The following is a 19566-nucleotide window of genomic DNA, read 5'->3' as shown; positions in this document are numbered from 1 at the left end:
AGCCATTGACTCCGGATTAACAATGGCTACTGTCTATGACGGTAGTCCCATATGACATATTGGACTAGACTATCTCCATATATAGTGTTATCCACATCTCCATGTTTAGACAGCCAAAGACTCCGGCCTAACAATGGCTACTTTCTATGACGGTAGTCCCATATGACATGATGGACTGGACTATCTCCATATATAGTGTTATCCACATTTCGTGTAGCCGCCCTGTACAGGAAGTGATGTCACAACTCGCTGACATCACACTGACATCACAGAGGATACGGAAGGACGGTCACGAGGATACGGAAGGAAGGAAGGAAGGACACTCAAGCGACACGATTCTTCAGAGTATATGCGACCTTCGGTCGCAAATAAGCCTGCATCATCAATACAATATGAAGATAAACCTCTGTTAAAATAAACAGTTTACCAGCAGCAGCTTTAACTATAATAGTAGTAAACAGTATCAATGCTGATTGTATATGAACAGTGTAATAGCCTACCAACCGTATAAACATATACAAAACGACAGACTATATAAAAAGTATATGACAATATACAGCCGTGTATAAACAGACTAAAGAGTGTTTATAAACAGTGCATAAACGTACTGCCTATAAACATCTGTATTCAATTAGCCTACCTGTACCGTTTAAATAATTTGAATGGGAAGAAACCAATCTGCCAGCCTGTTGTGCTCTTTGCTGTGATTTGTGCAGCATGTTTTCCTTGCTATTGCCATTGGTTTCTACCCACAATGGTATCAAGCATGCATGTGATGGTAACCCTGTAGAAACCTGTGCCACAGGAACCTGTTTTGGGGGATTATAAGGCAGTCCTTCTGGACTGTTTTGTTTCAGTTTCTACTTCTCTAAGTTAAAAACTTCTCTAAGGAGCAAACCCCTATCCCTCCCTTGTGTAAATTAACCTACTGTTTATTTCCCAAATGTATAGGTCAATGTATCAAAAATGCTCTCAACATCACATGCAGCTGGTGATATATCTAATATTCATTAAAATACTCACGTCATCCCCCGTAAAAGACATTCTGCGAGCCATGAGTACAGTTGTAGGCCTTCCTTTTTTCGTTTTTTGGGGTCCTCACCCATTACCGTCAATCACCTTCTTTCAAGATTTGTCAGGCGGGACATTTCAGATTTTTAACATAATTCAATTGGTGCATATAAGCATGATATTTTGGCACAGATAACCTTTATACCACGCTAATTGTCTCCGCCAGGCCGAAAGGCATGGCGGGGTGACTATGTTATGCACCCTGTCTGTCCGTCCGCGGATCCGTCCGTCCTTCCGTCTGTGGACAGCTAATCTCCGACACCGTTGCCACGATGGCAGCGAAACTGTGCACAGAACCACTGCCCCGAAACACTCACATGCAACCCCTGTTGCACCGTTTTACTGCTTCTTCACTCTCCTTTTTTTTCTTTTTAAGATACGTTTTTGGGGCTTTTATGCCTTTATTGGATAGGACAGTAGACTGACAGGAAATGGGTGGAGAGATGGGGAGTGACATGCGGCAAAGGTCATCTGGATCGGGACTCGAACCAGCGCCGCCGCCATGCAGGCATCAATGCCTAGTATGTGGCAATGTATGTGATATGCGCCTGGACCAGTAGGCCAGCGGGCGCCCCCTTCAGCAGCTTTTCTGAGCTGACTGCTGAGCCCCTGTGGTGGTGTCCCCTGCCTTGGGGTGTATGTATGGTGCCAGGTCGGGATGCTCTACAGGCAGACAGGGGTCCCAGACGCACAACCTCGTCTTTCCCATCGAATCGTAGAAACTTGGCGACGCCGCCTGTGAGAACAGAAGTTTGCATTGGTGTGGACTGGCCTTTAGATCCTCAGGCGGTACTCTCTCTTGGTTGTTCCCAAAACTCCCCCCCTCATACAGTATTCTACTGCACAGGCTAAACAGGTTTCTACAGGTTTGCCATCACATATTTTTGGCAAGGGAAACCGCAAAGTCACAACAAAGAGCACAACAGTCTGGCCTGATGTTCCCCAGAGGGGTTTCGTCCCATTCCCATTAAAATTATTCAAACTGTACAGGTAATTGAATGCAGAATGGCTGGGTGGTGCCTGTTAGTCAGTATAGCTTATACACACTATTTATACATACGAATACATGAAAGGTCGACCTAAAACAAAGTCGACCCAAACTCGTTTCCCAACGGGTCTGTGGCCTTAAAGGACAACTTTGTTTTTTTACAACAAGGGTTCATATTTTAGATTATAATTAGAGAAAAGAAAAGGTGAGTGTTAAAATGTTTTCATTCGCTTCGTTCTATTGTTTGATCACGTTTACCGTGCTAAAATGTGGGGCATGCGTACGCATGGGGCCATGCGTACAAGTGGCTAAATATGTATTTTTAGACACAATAAGCCAGCAGTTTCTTTATTGCTATTTACAGTAACACTTCTAGCCCCCATAAGTCACATCTAACCATGAAAGGTTGCGTTGTATCTTGGGAATGGGCTTATTCTGTGTAAAATGACATATTTAGCCACTTGTACGCATGCCCCCACCCACTGAAATAAGAATCTCTAAAACAATAGAAAGAAGTAAATGAAATAATTTTAACACTCATCTTTTATATCCTTTAATTACAATCTAAAATATGAACCCTTGTTGTAAAAAACTAAAGTTGTCCTTTAAGCTAGATGCAGAATAGACCAAAATCTAATCTTTGCTTCTGGGGGTCTGTGGAACAAAATATTTTGAGATGGGGGTCCGTGGCCAAAAACACATTTTGGGGGTCCTTAACCACTGATAGGCACATTCTAAAAATGTCTTCTAAATCCTAACAGTTTTCCTGATAAAACTTATGTTGCTATCATTGTTTCTCAAACTTTGTCATGTCAAGGACCCCCATAATGATATGTATTTGGCCACGGACCCCCATCGCAAAATATTTTGTTCCAGGGACCCCCAGAAGCAAAGATTAGATTTTAGTCTATTCTGCATCTAGCTTAAGGCCACAGACCCGTTGGGAAACGAGTTTGGGTCGACTTTGTTTTATGTCGGCTTTTCCTGTTACCTATACATACATAGTGAGTACACTGTTTGTTATAGTCAGTATGCACCGTTAAATACACAGTCAGTATACACTCTTTAGTCAAAGTCTGTTTTATACAGTCATGGATTGTTTAAATACAGTCACATTACAGTGGTTTTGTATATGTTTATACAGTCAGTATCACTGTTCATACAATCAGTAGTAATACTATTTATTAATAATAAACAGTACATGCTGTCATGGTGAGATTTAAGGTTTCCCTTTAGTGGGAGAACGTTCAAGCCATGGTTCAGTCTGTCAATTAGAATATAGACACAGACATTCAATTTTGTTCATTGCCTGAAAATGAAATCTTCCATAATATTATCATAGTTCCATTTTGAATTACCTTTCATATAACACTGTTTGATGCCTTATTACAGTTTTTTATATTATAACTGTTTTCACACCTTTTTATATTATTTGCATGCTGAGGGTGTTTCCTTACTCAGCCAATTTCTGTTGAAAATTAAGAACGTTTGAGTTGACGTGACAGGAATGAACAATCACGTCATGATAGACAGGTATAAATACACTTTAGGCAGTACTATGTGCATTTGGACTGTTAGAAATAGTAACCTTTAAGTATGTATCTGGCTGGTAACAAGTTGCTGTTGCTGTTGCTGTTTCTTTTTTTTTTTTTTGCCATAACTGTAACTGATGAATAATCCTGTTCCTCCTCTATTTAGGTTCAACATGACAGATAGAGATGCAATCATGCATAATAAGAGATTTATTTTTGCTGTATGATTATTATTATTATTTTCTAGGGTAGAATCTGGGTTCTATAATTCATGCATGGTCACTAATCGTCCATAGCAACATTTTTGTATTTTTATTTATTATATGTTTTCTTTGGGTGTCTGATTTGGCCACTTAAGCATAAGCATAAATCATATATTTATGAATATGATTGATTTTGTTTGTATTCACTGTGTTCCATCCCTTTTTTATACTCCATTCAGCACTAAAAACTACAATTCCAAAGAGTTATAGATTCTACCTCCAGCTTGTGCACAGTTATATTGCATGCATACCAGGTATAGAATGGCATGGACACTCATGGTCATATTGTGGACGTCCATGGATGAACTTTAACCCCATGTGCTTATTTACTTTATGTGCAACAAGTGGAGCATTTGAATTGCATTACCACTGGTGAATTACGGGAATTGTTGAACAAAAGGTCTAAGAAAATGCCTAAACTAGATAAACCTAGATTTATTACGATTTATTTATAGGTGACTTCAGCCCACTCTGGCCACAAGGGTCAGGGTGTAGGATCTGTTTACAAATAGGTACAACATGTGTTTTAAATGGTAATAATCAATAATCAATGGGAGGCTGGGAGCTGCAACCTTATTCACTGTCTCAAACCCATCATTAAAAAGCGTTCACAGATGCAGGTATTTTGTAAATATTCAACTTACTTACTTCAACAATAAATGGGAACATCATCCAAAGAATAGTCTTTGACTTTTATTTGTATTTTATAAGTGGATATGGCTGAAGAACATTCCTCAATATAAACCTTTTGTTTAAATTGTCTATATGTCTATAAACTATGTCTATAAACTAATTGTGAGATGCCTGCAGATTGAAGCCTCTGTAATGTCCATAAACTAGTTGTGAGAGGCCTGCAGATTGAAGCCTCTGTAATGTCCATAAACTAGTTGTGAGAGGCCTGCAGATTGAAGCCTCTGTAATGTCCATAAACTAGTTGTGAGAGGCCTGCAAGGCTCAGGCAGTCTGTGATGACAACAAAAGGTTTAAATTGAGGGATTTTCTTCAGGCATATCCACTTATAAAATACAAATAAAAGTCAAAGACTTTTCTTTGGATGATATGTTCCCATTTATTGCAACAAGTTGAATATTTACAAAATACTAGCATTTGCGAACTCTTTTTTAATGATGGGAGTGAATAAGATTAGAACCATATATAGGCCTACACATATCAAATATACATAAGTGTGTAAACACATAAACTAGAATGTACGGTTAATTATTGAAAATAAACAATGTTATATTATGTTGGGGAAATTCTGAATGCAGCATTTTCCATTCCTCACGGTGCTGCTGTCATAAGAGGGGAGATTTTACATGCAGGGGAGATGGAAAGGTAATAAACTCGTCCTCTGCCATAGAATATAACCCGATATAGCCTAGCAGTCAGTTTTTCGTAGCCTTCAAGATCCTCCTGGGCATAGATACGTGATAGATACCATAATGGACTGTCATCATTTCTTGAAGGTGATTGGTGGAGGGTGGATGACGAGTCTGCGCCTTAAACTCGACAACACATTCAAAAGCGGAACTTTCCCCATGTTCCTTCAAAGCGAAACTACTGAACTCGCAGGCAGCACACAGCAGCAGCAGCAGCACGTCTTTTACGAGGAATAACTTTAACGGTGAGTATTTTAATTAATATCATATATACCAGTTGCATGTCTGTCTACTCTAAATCTAAGGCAATGCCAGCTCTATGGTTGGTTGATTGATTGAATGAATGAATAGGATATAGGTTAGGATCGTCGATGATTGTTAAAGCCTTGTTTCCAGTTTGGTCCAGGCGTCCAGCTCATGCGTTTCTTCTCAGAATCTCACGGTCGTCACGGATGTAAATGCCAGCATGAAACAGTTAAAGCCAGGAGTATTTCACCCCCAAAATGATTTTTTTCTATTGATTACTCACGCAGTAGAGACTTGAGTTCAATATATACGTATAGGTCTATGTGTGTATATATATAGGTCTATATATATATATATATATATATATATATATATATATATATATATATATATATATATATATATATATATATAGACCTATATAGGTCTATATATAATGCAGTTGTTATACACTGCAGTGGTAGAACTTTCAAGACAGGATTCATAATTGCCTATAATTATATTCCAGGCAGGCAATTAACAAAATTGGAGCTCTGTGCCTATCGATTCTAATTCTATAGCAGAAAAGCACCATTATAATAGGTCAAATTTGAATTGCGTTTCATATAACTCTGTTTAGTGCATTAGCACAGTTTATATTGTCCTGCACCCCCTTTTTATATTATTTTCATGATGAGGGATGTTTCCTCAGTCAATTTCCATTGAAAATGATGAAAGTTTGAGTTGAAGTTACAGGAATGAACAACCAATTAACAAAATATATAAATAGTAAATACACAGCCAGTAGCATGTGCATTTGGTCTGTTATAACTTCTATATGATGTCTGGCTGCTGTCATGATGAATAACACTGTTCCTCCTCTCTTTAGGTTCAACATGACAGCTAGAGATCAAATCATGCGTAATAAAACAAAACTGCAGGACATTCTGTGCTCAGACCCCACACGCATCCGTGACAAGGTTGGGGAGAATAAGCTGATAAACCTTCGTGAGTTCAATAATCTGATCATCCTTCCGGACAAGGTGGAGGAAGGCATCATCAAACTCGTGGACAAGATCATGAATAAAGGAGAAGACACTTGCAAACGCTTCCTGGAGCTACTCAGAACTGATGCTGACATCAAGGACACTTTCCCTGAGCTGGAGAAGATACAGTGGGACAACAATTCTTGTTCTTTGGATAATGCGACGCAAGCAAGTCATGGTAGGGTTTCATTACTGTCTGTAACTATATACATTATACTGTAACTATACACTATAACTACTACACTATAACAAACATTCAAGTCCTAAAACCCCAAAGTGAGTTTGCAGTGGGGTTTCCTCCCCCCCCCCCCAGTTTCATGTTTTGTTTTATAGCACCAGTAAGACTCCCTAATCGGGAGATAAGCGACCGTTGGTCGCTTATCTCCATAAATAGAGCAAAAATGTGTTTTTCCAAAATCTTCCTGATCCATGTTGTTGACATGAGTGTAGACATACTGTGTAGTGATTTTTGTGATTTTAGGGCAAAATCTGAATCGGCCTCATGGTGGCGCTAGAGGGCCATGTGAGAAATGAGGGGTGGGGTCTCCTCGCCGCCAAGGCGGACGAATAGGTACCGGCCCCGGCTCTCCCGGTCGCTCCTAGCCCGAGTTACGGCATTTTATGTGAGCTGCAGTGGCAGGGGGTCCTCCACTGGGGGCGCCACCACTTTTGCATCCGTTCTGGAGCACCAGGAGTGGGTGGTCCCCGGGAATGCCCCGTGAGCAGCCCCGTTGGGGTGGTCATTTGGTCATTTTTGCACATTTGGTAATTTTTTACACCTGGGGGTCCCCCAGGGACCTGGGGGTCCCCGAAACTCCGGGGGTCCTTGGAGGTTGTAGTTTGGCAGGCAAGGAGTGTGTGTGCAAAATCTGGCATGGATCGGGGCAACGGTTGCAGAGATATGAGCAGGGCAAAAGTGTGACGTGTGACGTGTGACAGAGGGAGTGACGGAGGGAGTGACGGAGGGAGTGACGGAGGGACAGCCGGTGGAGGTTTGGATAGTGTGCAAGTAACTGCGACCTACGGTCGCAATAACTGACACCCTTTAATAGCTCAATAGTGAATATGCAATATCTAAGTTATTAAGTGCATTATCCAAACTCATATTGTGTAGTTTGAAAATAGATTTTAGATGTCTAAAGATTATCTTTGAACAAACTTGGTATACAGTATAATTTCAAAAGCCTTTGTTTGCCACATAGCTTACTTTCCATTTTTTCCAAAACTCAAAAATACATTTGAAATCTTAGGTAGATATAGGAAATAGGACTGTTTATAATCAACATATTAGTAGCTAACATTATACATTTTAGCTATGACATATTCAAGTAAATATATGGCAGGTTTGTCAAAAGAAGGGGTATGAGAATAATAATACTCTTAGTACATGGGGGAAATTAATGTCATTCCTTCTTCTCTTCCAGGGATCAACATGGCAGCTAAGGACATGATCACAAGGAACAAGATAAATCTTCAACAAATTCTAATGCCAAACATTGCCTTCGTCAGCCAGTGTGTTTTTGAGAAAAAGCTACTGGTTCCCTTTGAGTATTACAACCTGAAAAGCATCTCTCGACCATTCGATGCAGCCACTGAACTTGTGGACAAAATGCTTTCCAAGGGGGAGACAACTTGCACGGCATTCCTGATGCTGCTACAAGATGCAAATCTAACAGCTATGCTTCCTGATCTGAAGACAATGCCATGGTCGAACCATGTCTTCAACTGACCCAACCACAAGCCAGAAGCCACTAATGATACTTACGACGTCCATCCACCCCCCTCGAGTGGTATTGAAGAAGGGGGCAAAGGGGGCAAGAAGAAATCCACTACCAGGAACAAGGCCTTCACACGCCAGCATGCCATCTAATGTATGCTTTCACAAAATACCCACATGCAAGACAAAAAGATATTACACAAAAGTGCCTAATAGCATCTTTATACCTTATACCGTAAATCACTCTATCCAAACATTTTGCAAAATAGTCTAGTAGGCAAGAAACCATTTTTCGATTATTGAAATTAAATTGAAAGACATCTCCCCATTCTGTCTCTAATCTCAGTCAAGATGAACATTTGCATATAGGAGACATTTCTGAAGTCAGAGATTATTATTGAGCCTGCCAGCAATGGTTGCATATTGTTGAATTTTTTTATTTATTTCTGATTTGTTTACTGTCCGATTTTTGACTGTTATATGATATTTTGCATAGTATATTGTTATATGTGTCTGTAATTTAATGTGTCAATGAATTGAGTACAAAGGACCCCATGGAAACAAAACAAGCCATAGTGCCTTCTTGGGTTTTAATAGCAGACCTTGAATTGAACTGTATAAGTGTCTTTTTTTCTTCTTCTGAGAACTGCTAATAAAGTATTCAATCAATCGATCAATCACTTCATTCAGTAACTCCTACATATTATTCTGTATTGTATATCCTGCCTACAATCCATAAAAACATGGTAAAACCCAAAGGTCTGTCAGGCATGCAATAATGATTCTCTGCTAGAACCAAAATTGTTCATTTTCTTAAACCATATTATGTTGTATAAACATTAAAAGGTTTACCCGCCCTGATGATACAATTATCCAGAATCAATGGGATACATTTGTTGTACACAATTATTCTTTTAACCCTAATTAATTAATGTCAGGTGAAATTAAATAAAACACCAAGTTAATTTGACCATTATGCTTGGAGGCCTGGCCATCCCACACACACACACACACACACACACACACACACACACACACACACACACACACACACACACACACACACACACACACACACACACACACAGACCAGAGAGTGGAGGTTAAATTCAGGTCAGCAGCACTGCAGGGGTCATTCAGGTCAGCTTCAGTCAACACACATACACACACACACACACACACACACACACACACACACACACACACACACACACACACACACACACACACACACTATCATACTCGATATGATGGCAGTAGGCCTACATAAGGAAGGAAGACGTCTGGACGGAACACGCTGCACTGCACGCTTGGATCAGTTGTGAGCAAGCGCAGCGTGCGAACACTTGAATTGAGCGCGCGAACTTCTAGTATTTAAATGCAAGGGCTTTTTTTTTTTTTAGCAATGAGGCTTTCCTGGAGATGACTGGTCCTCTAACGCCCCCCTCTGGTTGAAGATTGAATCCATGGCAGTCTTATCTGGCTACCCTCCAGATAGCACAGCCTGCACACAAATTGTTAGATTGTAATTTTATTCTTAGGAACTCCCTGGTGATTCTGCATTAGATTAGAAATTGTCTTGTTCTGCCAAATGTTTCTGTTTACACCCCAATAGCACATAATCAAGTATTCCAAACAGGTATGATGGAGGGGGGGGGGGTGCATTAGAGATCTTTACCTAGACAATAGACTGGCATCTTTTGCTCATTTGCATGCAGACTATAAATACCATCTTCCCCAAGCAAATATTTTCTGGTACCTCCAAATTAGGAATTTTTATCCCGGAGACATTATTCTCAGTCTCACAGAGCACACATCCAAACTCTAAACACTTAGTTTCCAGCTTTGTTGCTGCCTTTGTGGCGTCAGACTCTGATCAGCTCAGAGAGAGTGGGCCGAGGAGCTGGGCTTTTCAATATCAGATTGTTGGAGGATTGAGGGCTATGCGAGTCACCTCAGAAGCATCATCTTGAACTTCTGTATAGCTGTCTGCTTCCACCTCGACCCCAAACATGCGCCTCTTCTTGTCCTGGCAGGCCTGGATGAAGAACACCTTAGGCTTGCCCACCAGGAGGGGGCAGTTCATTCCATTGAGGTCTAGTATTCAGAGCTGTTCTATCATTTCTAGGTATAGATTGATCAAATTTAAAGTATTGCACAGATTGCATTACTCCAAAACTAAACTAAGTAAAATGTACCCATCAGTCTCCCCTATGTGTGATAGATGTGGTATGGCAGAGGATTCATTGTCACATTTATTCTGTCAGTGTTCGATAATAACCACTTTCTGGGAAGACATATTCAATTGGTTTTCCAGACAGTTCGAAAGTGATATTCAACAAGATTGCTGTTTAGCCATATTTGGTTGCTATGATGAGACAAGGGCCCTTCCCTCCCACCAAAAACAGATGCTCAAGGCAGGTATGTTTGCTGCCAAAAAATGTTTTCTGGTAAACTGGAAATCTGACTTCTAAATCAGACTAAAAGTTTCAAGAGATGGCTCAAGGAGATGCTCTCCATTGCTAAGTTGGAACAAATCCTTCATGATGGACCTGGCATTGCTTGACAGTAGTTGAGTATCGGATGTCTGGCTGCTATGGTGCAACTTTCATTTATACAGTAGACTTTCACTAACTATCCCTGCTTTCTGATGGTCATCGATTCGATCCCACCCATGTGTCCCTTTTTTGGGTCTTTTGCTCCTATTTGTCAAGTTGCTTTTCTTTCTTTATGTATTGTCAAGCTTATTTTACTGTTATGTGGTGTCTTGCATTGTTGTGTAATATTTGTCAAAACATTAAAAAAAAGGATACATATTTTTGACCTTATGCTTGATTTAGTTGGAGTAGCATTAGACTGTAGAAGCAACATTGTCGAGTGAACAATTATGGTGACACAACCTATAGGCTGTATCAATTGATGTAACCAGTATTTTTAATAACATAGGAAAAATGTGGAATAAAACAATCCTCTATTGAAGAGTAATACATTTCTTTTTATTTTGTTTTATCAACATTTTGTTTGGATTATAAAAACAACCTGAGGTTTTCTTGGCATGATGATGTCCAGCTCAATGTAACACAAACTGACAGACAATATATCTAGAGATAATGCTAATAAAATCTATTTTAATTTGATATTTAAATGTACACTTTGATTCACTTGAATTGTAATATGAAGTATTTATGTGGTGGTTACACATGGAAATTGCAGGTTCATTCTGAAATGTTCATTGTAAAAATAGTGCAAATGTCTTTTCAATTTACATGAAACCAACATGACTTCAAAAAGTACATGTTAGCAAACCTGATACATTACATGCCTTTAAAATAACATTTAAAAAAATATATTTTAACATTTGTCATCTTGCCAACCCCATTTGTTAACTGACACATGCTTTTACAGCAGATATGTTACATAGAACAAGCAAGTTGGAAAACAATATCCACCCATAAATGACAATTTATGGGTGAGAGGGACTGAGAGTTTCAAGACATTTCCTCACATTTGATCTCAAATAAGAATATGGCATACCTTTAGTTTAAAAAAATATATACTATAATAATTCACACATGAACTTTGCATGAATTAAAGGAAAAATTGTCTTTAATATTTTAGGCTTAGAAGTGTCAATTGCAATAGTACATGTTTAAGTGTGAGTATTGAAGCATGTATAGCCTCTCATTCACTTGTTCAATAGTAATATTTAAAGTACTCTTAAAGTACCCTCTATCTTTAGACCTGAGATAAAAAATGCCTGTCAACAACATCATTTAACTTTACCCAGGACATTCAGCATTAACCAAAATGCTTTGTGTGTTGTGTGAATGTACTCAGTATTTTGGAATCAATTGGAGATTGGTGTGAACACCAGCTTTTTCCTCAGGGTGACGTTTTTGACTTCACACATCTGCATTATGCTCCCAGGATTACAAGATGATCCGTCCCTCTGGCTCACATCGCTGTTGACCCGATACAGGATGGTCATGAGGTCATCACCACTGTAACAAACACACAGAACACATGATGATGTTGCAATCGAGGTGGCTAGTAATACGTTACAAAGAATTCCTTAATAATATGTCCATGTCAGTTTGTATATGTTTTCTGTTTCATGTTCATGACACAAAATAATAATAAAGTTTCATCTTAATTATGTTGATAGTTACCTGCGACAGCCGGTGTCTAGCTGTTTCCATAGCGACTGAATGAACCAGCTCCCATTTATTGGGTCTCTAAAGGATACATAATCCTCCACGGTGGACACGGCGACCAGGAAATCTGCTGCCACAGGAATGCGAGTCACCTCAGAAGCATCATCTTGAACTTCTGTATAGCTGTCTGCTTCCACCTCCACCCCGGACATGCGCCTCTTCTTGTCCTGGCAGGCCTGGATGAAGAACACCTTGGGCTTGCCCACCAGGACGGGGCAGTTCATTCCATTGAAAGTCTTAGTTATGGCATCAATGCGGAGGAGCTCTCCATTGGTCCCGAAAACACCACCCTTGTCTCCATGACTCATAATGCAGCAAACAAAGGCATCTCCGTGCTGTGGAATCTCAACATTGGGCTTAATGAACTCTATGCCCTTTGCAGACCACTCCTTTACTTTGGAATCCTGTAGTAGCTCAGTGAGGTCCTTCAAAGAAGAGAAGCGGTTCAGTATCTCCTCCATTTGGCTCTTGGTTTTGTCTTTAAACATCAACACCCTGAAGCCCAGCCAGCTGAATGTACGTGCCAAATCAACTGCAGGGGAGAAAAACACACAAACCCTTGGCTCATTAAACTTCAACTACCCAAGAAACACTACCATTGCAGCATAGAGTTTATTTCTCATGTTTACATTTTAGATGTAAGGGAGTATGAGTAAGTGCTCTAGTATTGAGACAACATTCATACCAGCATCCTTGTTTGTTCCAGCTCTAGGTTTAGATCCAGGTTCCTCAAAGTTCTCATTGTTCATGATCACACAGAGACCAGTAGGTTTGCTGGTCAACTTGTACTGGTGGTCATCCTAAAACAGAAACAGATTTTGAGTTTTTCCACAAATACACAATGGTACACTAAAATGTCTGTTCCATGAATAATAAGACCACAGTGCATGTATTATTATGAGCCGTTAAATTTGAAGTTATAACTACGATCTGAATTTAAACTTTTTTTGTTTTATTACATTTATAGTGCAATGTGTGAACATTTCAATTCAATACTTTTACTTACATTTACCTTCTGTCTTTTGTTGTCGACAAGACCATCTGGACCATCTGGGTGAAAAGGGAGATAAATAAAATTACATGTTAAAACGTTTAACAGCTTCATACCAATTTTATGAAAGGTTTATTAGTAAACTATTTTAGAATAAAACTAGAATAATACAGTGTTAACATGGATGACATGTTCCATTTATGCCATGGGTTCCTATTTCTACCTAAGATTTCCAATGTAATTTTTGCATTGAGTTTTGGATACATAATATGGAAACTAAGCTCTGTGGCAAACAAAGGCTTATGATATTATTATCAAGTTTCCTTCAATAAGATAATCTTCACAAATCAAGACACTTTTTTTCTATTTTCAAACCACACACTATAATATAAAAAACTTTTTATATATATATATATTTTTTTTTTATGTGAAAAGATATTCACGGTTAGGGTGCCAGTTATGTTATAAAACAAAACATGAAACTCAAAAGCTTAAGGCCTCTCCATACTTCGACCGAAATGTTTGGTGAGTTGTGTTTTCCGACGTGCACATTTCCGAACTCATATTCGGTCTAATGCTTTTCAGGGACACAATTTTATGGTCGAAAAGGACCTTTTGACCGAAATCTTCGGTTTCGGTTGAAGTATGGACAGCTCTTTAAGCTTATTTTAACCACAGAACTTTGGGGTCTTGGGACTTGAAGGAAGTATTTGTTTATAATGTGCTATGTTACAGTAATGATACTAATGAAACCCTACCATGACTTGCTTGCGTGGGATAATTTAACGCATTGTCCAAAGAACAAGAATTGTTGTCCCACTGTATCTTCTCCAGATCAGGGAAAGTGTCCTTGATGTCAGCATCAGTTCTGAGCAGCTCCAGGAAGCGTTTGCAAGTGTCTTCTCCTTTATTCATAATCTTGTCCACGAGTTTGATGATGCCTTCCTCCACCTTGTCCGGAAGGATGATCAGGTTATTGAACTCACGAAGGTTTATCAGCTTATTCTCCAAAACCTTGTCACGGATGCGTGTGGGGTCTGAGCACAGAATGTCCTGCAGTGTTGTTTTATTACGCATGATTTGATCTCTAGCTGTCATGTTGAACCTAAAGAGAGGAGGAACAGTGTTATTCATCAGTTATAGCAATTATTTTTCAGGCAGGCAATGAATAAAATTGAAGGTTTGTGTCTATCGCTTCCTTTTACTATAGCAGAAAGCAGAATCCTGGCTTGAAAGTTCTACCACTGCAGAAATAAATTCCACCTTACCATGACAGCATGTAGCCTACTACTGTAAACAAATGAAGAACTAACAACTAAAATGACTAGGCAGATTGTATATGAACAGCTAGAGTATAACGACCTGTAGTATTTAAACATTATACAAAACCACTTTAGTATGACTGTATAAATAGTGTATTACAGTAGGCCTATAAAACGTTGTATATACGGATTAAAGAAAGAGTGTACTGACTGCATGTTTAACACTAAACAGTGTAGATACTCACAATCTATTATAAACAGTCTGTAGTGCTGATTGTATAACAGGCAGCACCCAAAAAGCTGATAACACCAATAAAGGCCAAGAGGCTTGTAGAGGCTTGTATAAAATGGTGAAATTCCAGGTCTGCACGCCAGTGGCGTCAGTTCAGAAAAGGCTAAGGTATGGCAACACGCCCTCGCGCAACAGGCACGATGAATTTATTTTAAGAAGTACATTTCATTGTTTTCCCCTGTAGCCAAGGTATGGCAGCTGCCAGCTTGCCATACCCAATTGACGCCTCTGCTCCACGCCCCTCTGAGTCCTAGAGTTTACAGCTTTATTCTTTGACCCAAACCTTGAAAAGAGCCACACATAGGGCGAGGGTGACCCCAGCTGTTGTTCAGTCACTAGTAGGTCTACTATACACTACGTAAAGATGTGCTGGCTGCAGCTTAACCTAATATTAAGAATATGGAGTTCTAATATACAACGCAACTTGGAATTCAAAAACTTCTCAAAGGAGAAAGTCAACGTCATATCATGTTTCTTCATAACTGCCGAAGCAGAAAAAAGGTTCCCTCTTTGCGTTCGAATAGGCAACAAACAGGCTGTTTTAAAAAGCAGTAGCTGCACCTGCAGGCAGCATGCATACGACTTTCAGGGTTACATTCAACAGTTAAGTGTGCTGTTGTTGTTTAGCCTGGATGGATTGGAAACAAATACTAAAAATATGCTCGCATTTACATCCGTGAAATTCTGTATCATTGTAAACTTAACCTACCCCTGTACAATCTGCAACTGGTTAATAACGTATTATTTCAATCAATCAAAGCTGGCTTTGCCTTAGATTTAGAATATACATGCTGCAACTGGTGGTAAATTGTATTGTATTAATTAAAATACTCACTGTTAGAAGTTTTCCCTCGTAAAAGACGTGCTGCTGCGAGTACTAATAGACTACAGTAGCCTAGTAGTTACAGTAGTTAGTTTCGTTTTGGAAGGGACAAGGGAAAGGTTCCGCTTTTGAATGTGTCGTCAAGTTCAGGCGTCAGACTCGTCATCCACCTCCACCAATCACCTTCAACTTGTGAAGAAACTAGCATGGACATTATGGTGTCTATCTATCTGGTATCTGTCTACTCTACACAGATCAGCCCAGGTCCAGGAGGATCTTGTAGGCTACGAAAACCTGGAGAAAAAAAAGTAGGCTATAGACTATATTATATTTTCTTTTTCTATCTATTCTAATTCCACAGAGGACAAGTTTATTGCCTCTCCATCTCCCCAGCATGGAAAAGCTCACCTCTTATGACAGCACCATTATGAGGAGATGGAAAATGCTGCATTCATATTTTCCCAAAAGAATAACATATTGTAGTTACTTATAGTTGAGGGGTAGGTCTATTCTTCAGGCATATCCACTTAAAATACAAATAAAAGTCAAAGACTTTTCTTTGGATGATGTTCCCATTTATTACAACAAGTTGAATATTTACAAAATGCTAGCATTTATGAACTCTTTTTAATTATGTTTTTGAGACAGAGTGAATATGGTTATAACCATGCTGCTCGCAACCTCCCATTGATTATTACCATTTAAAACACAGGTTGTACCTATAATCACCATGTAAACAGATCCTATCCTATACACAGAGCAACTTGCAAGTTACCTAGTATACTTAAATAAATTGTAATAAATAGGTCTATCTAGTTTAGGCTTTTTCTTAGACCTTCTATTCAACAATTCCCGTAATTCACCAGTAGTAATGCAATTACTACTAGATGACAGAGTACAGAGTAGATGACAGAGTACAGCAACTTGCAATGGGCCTGGTGTACAAGATACACTACACCACTTTGATACCCAAGTACCTGTCAAAATACTTTATAAACGTTAAGGATGTCCATTACAACACAGAGGCAGTGCCACAGATCACTTTCAACCCAGAGTCAAAACCAACAAAGGGTCAAACTCGTTCTTCTGCTATACCACCAAAATGTGGAAAGCCTTACCGAAGGCCATAAAGGAGTGTGGATCACTAACATCCTTTAAAATTGCCCTGAAAAACCACAGCAGCAGCCGTTCGCAACTGGTAAAAAAAAAAAAAAAAACTAGCCCAGCCCTCCCCTCCCCTGCCCCTTCTTTGTATATACTTTCTGTTTGTTTAGACTTACTGTTTTCTTTTTTTGTTCTTTTATTTTATTTTATTTACATATCTACTGCATAGTACTGTGTTCTATTTGTCTGTCATTCAATGTTATATGAGATACTTTAATGTTTCCTGTGGAAATAAGCTTAGTCTTTTCATGGATCTCCTTTTAGTAGACCTTGTACCAGTGAACTGTACCGTCATGAAACTGTACCTTTTCCTATGCAAATTTCTAATAAAGTCATCAATCAATCAATCAATCAATCAATCAATCAATCAAATTCAATGTTCCACTTGTTGCACATAAAGTAAATAAGCACATGGGGTTAAAGTTCATCCATGGACGTCCACAATATGACCATGACTGTCCTTGCCATTGTACTTTATACCTGGTATAGATGCAATATACCTGTGCACAACCTGGGGAATCTCTACCTCTATGGAATTGTAGTTTTTAGTACTGAATGGAGTATAAAAAAGGGATCATGGAACACAGTGAATATAAACAAAATCAATCATATTTATAAAATAAATATATGATTTATGCTATGATCAGTATATTGAGTAAATGGGGCTTTAAGAGGGATCATCCTTAAGGGCCATCATAAATCAGACACCCAAAGAAAACATATAATAAATAATAATAAATAAGATAAAATAGCTATGGACAGATTAGTGACCAGGAACAATAGAAACCAGATTCTACACTAGAAAAAAAAAAATCATACAGCATAAATAAATCTCTTATCTTTATTATGCATGATTGCATCTCTAGCTGTCATGTGTTCAACACAACGTACACTGACGTACGGACAGGATCTGCCGGGTTTCATAGTAATTATGGATGATTTCAATTTTCAGGCTATTGAAGAAAAAAAATAAAAGAAAGAAAACAGAAAAAACTAGAAGCAGTGCTCTTCCGAGCACAGGTCTCCACCAGGCCGTGTGTCCTGGTGGTGTTACTGTATAATAGGCCAATGTAAAAAGGGTGGCATATGTTCTTCACCATAGATCTTTCATGGAAATCGGACGCTGCATGCATGATTTGAAGCATTGTGTTCCAAAAATGTGTTTTGCTAAAGTCTACCTGCTGGTGGCGCTATAACAGGCCAATGTGAAAAAAGGTAGCATTTGTTCCTTGACCTAGTGGGAATATGTGTGGCAAATTTCACGGTAATCGCAAGCTGCGTTGATGATTTGAAGCATTTTTTTCAAAAACTGAGCAATCCTGCAAACTTTGGAAGCTAATATTAGCCAATCAGGATGGAATATGAAATATCAGACGGATCGGACTTGATCACATGACTATAGAGATACTGTGTACCGATTTTTGGATAAAATCTCAAGGAGTAATATCCAAAAATGTGTTACATAAGTCGGCCCAAAGGTGGCGCTATAAAAGGCTGATGTGAAAAATGCAGGGCAAAGGTTTATCCTTAGACTCTAGGGAGTGCGCTTACAAAGTTTGAAACTGATCGGTGGAGTTATAGGTAAAACCACAAATCGGCCTGTTATAGCGCCACCATGAGGCTGATTTAAAAAAAAAAAGTGGCATTTCTTCCTCGGCCTAGTGGGAACGTGTGTGCGCGATTTCATGATAATTGCACTTTGCGTTTGGGATTTGAGGCATTTTGTTCAAAACGGCTCAATCCTACAAACTTTGGAAGCCAATCTTAGCCAATCAGGATGGAATATGCAAAATCGGACAGATCTGTGTCGATCACATGACTGTCGAGATACTGCCTACCGATTTGTAGGATTTTTGGACAAAATCTGTAAGAGTAGTGCACAGAAATGTGTTTTGCGAACATCGGCCACTAGGTGGCGCTAGAAAAGGCCCATTTGAAAGATTTAGGGCAGAGGTTCTAGATTGGCATCCAGGGAATGTGTGTGCTCACTTTGGCAGCGACCGGGCCAACGGCGACTGAGATTAGCTGCACACAAACTGCGAGGACACACGGACGGACGCACGGACACACGGACACACGGACACACGGACGGACGGACGAAGGGGAAAACATACTCTCCCCCAAGCCTTCGGCTGGTGGAGACAAAAACCATCATGACAGCATACTACTACGGATTGTATATGAACAGTGATACTGACTGTATGAACATACACAAAACCACTGTAATGTGACTGTATATAAACAGTGTTTGACTGTATAAAACAGTGTATGTGACTAAAGAGACTGTGTATTTAACAGGGTATATACAGACTATAACAAACAGTTACAGTGTACTCAATATGTATGTATAAATAGTCTGCTATACTGACTGTAACAGGCACCATCCAGCCATTCTGCATTCAATTACCTGCACAGTTTGAATAATTTTAACGGGAATGGGACGAAACCACTCTGGGGAACTTCAGGCTAAACTGTTGTGCTCTTTGTTGTGACTTTGCAGTTTCCCTTGCCACAATGGTATATGTGATGGCAAACCTGTAGAAACCTGTTTAGCCTGTGCAGTAGAATACTGTATGGCGGGGGGGTTGGAAAGATCCTC

General features: G+C 39.3%; 1 protein-coding gene across 1 annotated transcript; it reads right to left on the bottom strand.

Moving 5' to 3' along the window:
* Window positions 1-12011: 12011 nt before the first annotated feature.
* Window positions 12012-14524, bottom strand: LOC308284880 (caspase-3-like; the record flags this gene model as incomplete). The annotated part of the gene is made up of 5 exons (XM_080725604.1): window positions 12012-12222; window positions 12391-12967; window positions 13121-13235; window positions 13448-13485; window positions 14185-14524. The coding sequence occupies 5 exons, from the start codon at window positions 14522-14524 to the stop codon at window positions 12069-12071; spliced, it is 1224 nt and encodes a 407-aa protein (XP_080581730.1). The 3' UTR covers window positions 12012-12068.
* Window positions 14525-19566: the final 5042 nt, after the last annotated feature.

The sequence above is a fragment of the Nannobrachium achirus genome (assembly GCF_963921795.1).
Source record: "Nannobrachium achirus genome assembly, chromosome: 5".
NCBI classification, from domain to species: domain Eukaryota; kingdom Metazoa; phylum Chordata; class Actinopteri; order Myctophiformes; family Myctophidae; genus Nannobrachium; species Nannobrachium achirus.
The sequence above is the reverse complement of the archived record's forward strand: the minus strand, read 5'-3'. Positions and strand labels throughout refer to the sequence as shown.